This window comes from Boleophthalmus pectinirostris, unplaced genomic scaffold, assembly GCF_026225935.1.
Source record: "Boleophthalmus pectinirostris isolate CB_2022bp ecotype Guang Dong unplaced genomic scaffold, ASM2622593v1 HiC_scaffold_10, whole genome shotgun sequence".
NCBI lineage: Eukaryota > Metazoa > Chordata > Actinopteri > Gobiiformes > Gobiidae > Boleophthalmus > Boleophthalmus pectinirostris.
Window position 1 is genome coordinate 9,864,210 of NW_026570971.1, and position 7,780 is coordinate 9,871,989.

Sequence of the window (7,780 nt, forward strand, 5' to 3'; positions counted from 1 at the left end):
ACTAAATATTGCTAAAGTGGAAGTACAAGGTAGTGGTCCAAGAAATTACTCAAAGTATTTGGAAATTGCAGTACTCAACTAAGGATAACTTCATATCTGAAGGAGAAGTGCAAGAAACACAAATGTCCATACTGTCAATGTCCTTTTGTCATTTGTAGACTAACTTTTTTACATATAGCCAGAGATTTTAATACGTAATAATACAAAAAACACAACTTTTACTCAAGTAAGAAGACTGTTACTTCAAACTAAATATTACTGAAGTAACTAGTAGTAGTAGTAGTTGTAGTAGTCCAAGAAATTACTCAAGTAAAAAGGCACTTGGGAAAAGTATTACTCAAGTAATTGAAAGAGAAACTGTAAGGACTAAACATCTGATTTATAATTTACTGAAACACAGAGTGGGAAGAGTAACCCAAACTTTTACTCAAGTAAGAGTACTGTTACCTTAAACTAAATATTGCTGAAGTTGAAGTACAAGGTAGTGGCCCAAGAAATTATTCAAAGTATTTATAAATAGTATTACTCCAGTAAAGGTAACTTAAGTCATATCTGAAGGAGCAGTGCAAGAAACACAACAACTCTGGTCAATAGTAGACTTACTTTTTATAAGTATATAGAGAGATTTTAAGTATGTAATAAGTAATAATACAAAAACACAGTTTTTACTGAAGTAGGCACATGAGAAAAGTACTACTCAAAAAATTAAAAAAGAAACTGATTTATAATTTACTGAAACACACAGTGGGAAGAGTAATCCAAACATTTACTCAAGTAAGAGCATTATTACTTCAAACTAAATATTACTCAAGTAGGAGTAAAAGTATGGTTAAAAAGGTTATTCAAGTAAATGTAACTGAGTACTATACACCACTACACACACAGGGAGGGGTACTTTTCTGGCCCACATACAAAGCTTTATTGACACACTATTTATAGTGCGGTGTACTACGGCACCGAGGGTGAGATAGTGACCTGTTTTTGCGCCCGGGGACTCACTCACGGTTGGTTGGTTCACACAATCGAATGATGCCTCTACGTAATGACACCACAAGTTAAAGCGGATTAGCCAGAGTGATGTCAGCGAAGACGAAGAAGAGGAGGAGGAGGACGGCGAGGAGGAGGAGGAGGGGGAGAAGGACGAGGGGTCACTACAGGTCATCCCTGGAGCTGCCCCGACCCGAGCCTGCAGCTGTCACCTGGGCCGGAGCGTACAGCCAGGCTCTGTTCCCACACTCGCCGTCACATAGACTAAAGAAATTCTGGGTTCACTAAAGACACGTCCTGCAGATCGGTCAGTCAAATAAAAAAGGAGGCGTGGCAAAAGCTCTCAAAACTTTTACATGTCTGTGTATCTACCCCCAAACAAGTATTTATGCAGAGAAAAGTACCAGAACTTTATATAAAGAATGATTTAACTTGTAAATCATGAGTTCAATCTGCCTAAATTCCAAAAATTAGGGATGCAACAATCAATTTTTTCAGTTCCGATAACAATACTTTGATTTTAAGTACCTGCTGATACTTGAAAAAAAACTGTGATTTACTATACATTATTATTATTACTAGGGATGTAAAAATAACCGAAATATTGTGACATCGTATTGTCAAAAGTCTCACAATAATATCGAATTACAAGTTCCTTTGCTTAAATACATGGTTTAATAGTAGCAACAACTAGTAGACATCAGGAACTACAAATCCCATGATTCATTTCAATGCAGACAACATGAAGAAATATGTTTTTAACTTGAATTTTTAGGATTCTGCCAGTAATAATTCACACCAGAATCTTGTCAATGTATTTCAAAAGCAAAAAAGTGTCCTATCTACAATAATATTAGTCTCTCCAAAGTATCGCAATAAATATCGTACCATGAAAATATTGTATCGAGAGATTTGGATATCATTACATCCCTAATTATTCCTGCTACAAGATATAATTGTGTTATGTAACAGCGATTTATCCTTAAAATAACTTCAGAACAGCTTTGTATGAATAAATGTTCAAACATTATGAGACGTTCTAGGCCAAAATTTGCCTGTAAATAGCTTTATTACATCCAATTAATGAATCGTTATCATGGAACTGATACCAAATCTAGCAATTTTTTCAGTATTGGCGCCGATATTTTATACCAGTATCGGTATCAGTGCATCCCTATAAAGAGAAAACTCTGCAAAGTCATTTGCTTCTCCTTTCTACTGTTGTCCACATAAATCCTTAATAGTAACAATCGAAAATAAAACAATTAGTTGACTAAGACTCCATCGACTACAGCCCTGACAGACTCAAAAGAGAGCAGAGAGTAAAAGTTTGGAAAAATGTGACTTTTATTAGCTGTTCTTTTGAGACAACAATGCGAACATTCAAACTGTTTAATTGGGAATGGGTTAAAAAAAATTGTTTGCAAAAAGGTGTTCCAAAACGGTTTTAGATCAGACCTTACATTCCAAATCGGATGCAGGTGCAGATGGTTATGCTTTCTCGTACGTGCGCACCGCCTGGACCCCCTCGAAAGATACAGTCTGGAAAACAAGCACAGGAAATCACATTTACACATTAAATTTTAGTTTTGTGATTACATGCCTGAAGGGCTGCAACTATCAATTATTTTCATAGTGGACGAGCCAGCAAATCATTTTTACAATATTATATAATACGATATTATCAATTTCAAACTGGATTTCGATGATACTGATACTCGACACCAATTTTGACAACACAATGAGGCAAAAAAAAAAGTTAGACAATAGAATTTTGTCATTTTCAACACAAAATAATAGTGCTTTGTTTAAGTTATCATGTGGTTCTCTACTGGTGTTGATAAAGTTAATATAGATTCGCATTTTTTCAGTATCGATACGTGTTAAATTGAGTCGATACTGGCTTTAGCATCGATTAGTGTCTGATTTTTATGAATAAAATGTATTATTGATGAAATTATGAACTTTTGATTTCATAATAGTACTGTCTTTGTTATAAAAAAGTATTTCTTGTATATGTTTTAGTGTCTGTCTGGCTCTGTTTGAATTGAATAAACATAACTCACCATAACCATCTTGCCATCTTTGATTTCTCTGACAAATCTGGTCTCTTTGTTGTCCCACTTCTGGACCTGCACGAACTTGTCTCCTTCCAACGTGAAAGTAGACTAAAAAGATTCAAATAAAAAGTTGTTAAAACGTTATAAAAGTCTCGATATCTGTCTGAGGTCTTGTTGATGGACTGACTTTGACGTGGCGGTCGTCGGGGGTGGTCTCATCGAACTCCTCTCCCAGTTTGGCCGACAGCTCCGTGTTCCTGAAGGTGCTCAGGGTCTTCACCACCACCTTGTCTCCGTCCTGGCTGATCACCACCGTGGGCTTGGTCACATTGCCCACCTGCCTGGTCGCGAAGCCCACCCCTGCAGCAAAATCATTACAACAGTCTTCATTTGGCAAAAACATGTGATCAAACTTAAAAAGAGTTAAACCTCTGAAAGGATCTGAATTATTTTTTTAGTTTTTTTTTTACCTAAAACCTCTGCATAGATTTGAATTATTTATGTTTTTCTTTTTATAATTTTTTTATATTGAAAATCTCTACAGAGATATGATTTTTTTCTATTCTATTTGGATTTTTAAAATTTTAATATTTATGTAGATTGTGTTTTTATTTTTATTTATTTATTTATTTTTTAACAAATATGCAGTAAAATGCAGAAATAAGGCCAGGGATGGGTATACACTTCTATTTTAGACACATTTACACAGTGAATCGGTAAAAAAAGAAGTGTTGTTGGTGTTTAGTGACTCTTTAACACCTCGACATGGAATTTGAATTATTCTTTTAATATTCTATGCATTTATTTTTTTTATTTTAAACCTCTGCCTAGATGTTAATTGTTTATTTATTCATGTATTTTCTCTATTTATTTAATTTTTACATGAGAAATTTGTATTACATTTGATGAATTTAGCACTGAAGACGAAATAATGTATGCTAGTGTGCACATGCATGATAACAAGCAATGAATGGACAGTCTTGGGCTAATAGTTAAGATAATAAAAACAGTGTTATAAAGTTAAATCAAACTTACCCAGTGCCTTCATATATTCGTCAAAGTTTTGGCTGTCGATGAGTTTCCAGGTGGCGCAGAAAGCCTCCATTTTTGTGCGGGGAGAAGTGTTAGATTTGCGGGGTTTAGATGTGAGAGGTCGCGGTGCAGACGGAGCCGAGCAGAGCCGCGTCCAGCAGGATTATAATGACCAGGGGGCGGGATTACGGGCCCCACGCTGCACGCTCATTGGACAGTTCAGTCTCATGTCCGGCGCTGATTGGCTACTGAAAAATCAGACGCTCCGCTTTTGTGTATTTGTCAGGTTTTGTGAGGGAATTTATTTAGGCGAGTTAGTTAAGGACAGGGGTCTGCAGGTTCGAGCTCTGTCAGCTTTTTAAAGGCCTGTAGCAACCGATAAATAATGTTATAACGGCCAATAACGTAATCATTTGGCCAAGCTTAAATGCAATAAGCCTGTAATGTAATAACAGGCCAATAAAGTAAAAACTACTAACACGTTGCCATCAATTACTACATTATTGGACACAGTTATTACATTATCAGAGAAAATTTTCCTTGTCAGGCCAAATATGTCACCAGCCAATAATGTAATCACTTATTAGAGTGTGACAGTGTTTCTCAACTTGTGCCACTGGTGGTACACAGGCTCCTTGTGGTGAGTTTGCCTAATTTAGAGTTCATTTTATCCACTTTCTTGTCCTCCTTTGCAGAGGCGGTTAGCCTGATTCACCAGCCGGTTTCACTTCGTAGAAACCGTCTGACCTCGCAGCATTAGGATTCGTTCGCTCGAGGGTAGGAGGGTAATTTTTATCATTTAACCAATCGTTGCTATTTGGTCGTGATGTATGTAATGCACCACTAATGGGGCTAACTGTTGTATTAAGCTTTTCCATTAACTCGTAGGAAGAAGGGCAATAACATCTTTCTCCTGGATCAAATTCACCAAACACTCTCTTTGTTTCAGCTTTAAATCCTCAATCTTGGGAATCATTGACAACACAGAATATATGGCTTTTCGCTGATTGCCTGGTGCCTGAACTCGCACTTTTTGCAAACCGTCTAATGTATTCTGATTCCTGACCTAGTCGCTGGAGAGAAATTAAATTGAGTGGAGGCACTAGGTGGCACCAGCCTGGCTAAGAGGTGGTGGTACCATTAAGCAATAGTCGGGCAGCTGAACTTAGGGGCTCCCGATTAATTGCCTTTTAGGGCCACTAATGGTTTCAGACTCATTACATATTCATAATCATAATAAATTTGAGTACTTTACTTTTAAATAAGAAAACACTCTCACATTAACATCGTATTGTCAGAGCTGTAGCTATCCATCCAGACTCTGTGCCGGCAAAATTGAGGACCAGGACACGACTATCGTACAGCAAGCACTTATTGTTTATTGTCAAATCCATTCAGGTTAGAATGGATTAGTCCATGACAGTGCACTGAGTGGGAGGGGCCCTGCGTCCTTCCTTCCTTGCATCCTTGCTTCCCTGTGTCCTTCCCTCCTTCCCTCCATGCCTTGCTGTCCTTTTAATGCTGCCAGAATGAAATATGTGAAAGAGCTACATAGATAAATACTAAATACTAATAATATCCATCACCTCCCTTCTAACACCAGACACAGAGAATCTGGTGAACAAAGGATTTCTGGTAGATGAACTGGTGTGTGGGAAAGTCCATCATCCATCCTTCTTGTCCAGGCAGGCACAGATGCTCGAGGTGGATGTCCTTAGGTTCATTGCTCGGCCAAGGGTCCATGTGGAGAGGCTCAGGAGAACAAACTTTTTGTTTCCGTCATCCCTCTTTCCTTTTCCTGGAGTATAAATCAAACTTTTGCCGTTGTATGTCTCCTCACAAACTACCAGTATGAGCCACTGGTCAAAAAATTGGTGTTTTCCTAAAGGTTTGTAGGTTGGAATGTGTTAAAAGTCAACTGAAGTGTGTTTGAAGAGCAAAGCTGCAGGATTCAGGATATTTAGTTTAAACATTGGGGAGAGCAGGATGTAACAGCGCTGGTTTCAAGCTGTTACATGTTGCTCTCCCACAGGTTTAAACTAAATATCCTAAATTGCAAAATCTTCTTAGTTCCCAGATCTTCATCTCTTCAAATGCACTTTAATTGATTTTTAACACATTTTCTTACAATATTTCAGAGAAAACAAAGAAATGGTAATTTAATTGACTGTGTACTGTAAATCTCATGTTGTGAAATATATTTGATTAAAAGTATAAATGTAGTAGTTCATATTTTTGTCTTCTCTCAGATGTTTATGGCTGGTTGTGTGTTAATCAGATAAATCTTAACTATAATCAGCTAATAAGTTTTTTTTTAATATATATATATATATATATATATTTTAACTGTTTATAGTCCAATCACTTTATGAGGCAGTACTCCCAAACAGCATCTGCCTCCAGCTCCAAGCCTCTCTTCATCTCTTCTTCGTCTGGTGTGTATCCTTTAGGATGCATCCAGCAAGAAACTCTTCAGAGGCCTCTCCCACGTAACACACTTCTCTAAAATGTGAAGCTGTTACCCATGGTCTTTGAAGGTTGTGCCATTAAGGTTCCTGAGTTTGCCATTTCCAGGGTTGTCTCCAGACTGTGTAGATGAAGCTGCTGTTTCCTAGAGCGCACAAACGTGTAATCTGACTGTTGAGGTCTGTAGTTCTGGAGGAGAAGAAGCACCATGGAAAGTTTGAGCTTTCCTGTTTGCTGGCTACTGATAGGAGAGCAGACTTCCTAATTGCACCTTGCCAAAAACTGAGTCCATCTGGGGCACATCACCATTGATTTCCATGCTGCAAATCATGGGACGGTCAACAGTAGAGAGGTTTTTGTACATTTCTGCGACGTCAGGGAGGTCCCCACAAACACCTTTGTACAATGTGCTCCTGGAGGTAATGAAAAAAAATTATACAAATTTAAATCAACAAGTAGTGAAAGCTTTATGTAGTGACTTAATTATTGTGACAACAGGACAAAATATTTCAGTCCATGAAAGAAAACCTTTGAGATGTTTCATAGAGATTATTTAAATCTGACGGATGCTGATATTAATGTTGCTTGTATCTTAAATTTACAGTCACTAACTACGTGACATCAGCTGCCCAGCCTGCTTTCTTTCTCCAAAATCCTGCCCTATCAGCATTTTTTAATCAAGATTGCAAGCACTTACCCTCTGTGGTCTTTCTGGTCGTAGGTTTTACAGAAGGCACTGCCATTTTATCCACAGGACCAGGCCTTACTCCTTATTATAATATGGTAACGAAGGATTGTTTAAAGGTTTTGCCATGAGGTAACAACACTCGGACATGACTAAAAACTCACAAAACAGAAATCATAGTGGTACTGCTCTTTAATATAATTGTATTTAAATTGATAAAATATTGTATGGATAACATGTATTACTTTTTACAGTCTGCAAACAGGAACATTTCTTGGCAGCATGTTACTGTCCATTATCCTTGTAGGCGCTTTTCACAACGTTTCAAACTCAAAATTCTTGGCACAGACTAAGGCCAGATCAAAATTTAACAAAATCTGCAATTAAAAAAGAAAAAAAAACAAAATGCAACTCTCAAACAAAATACACAACACATTACCGTTTAGGTTTACACAACGGATTAACAGTCACCTTTCGGATCATTTAAAGATGCAATACGTCACTTTTCAGGAGGGGAGTTTGCCAGGTGCGAAATGCTTTTGCTTTGTCT

General features: G+C 37.4%; 1 protein-coding gene across 1 annotated transcript; it reads right to left on the minus strand.

The window, feature by feature from the left end:
- Positions 1–2,337: 2,337 nt before the first annotated feature.
- On the minus strand, positions 2,338–4,204 carry fabp7a (fatty acid binding protein 7, brain, a). The gene is made up of 4 exons (XM_020917573.2): positions 4,083–4,204; positions 3,235–3,407; positions 3,054–3,155; positions 2,338–2,529 (listed from the first exon to the last, which is right to left on the minus strand). The coding sequence occupies exons 1-4, from the start codon at positions 4,150–4,152 to the stop codon at positions 2,479–2,481; spliced, it is 396 nt and encodes a 131-aa protein (XP_020773232.1). The 5' UTR covers positions 4,153–4,204; the 3' UTR covers positions 2,338–2,478.
- Between the last annotated feature and the right edge of the window lie 3,576 nt (positions 4,205–7,780).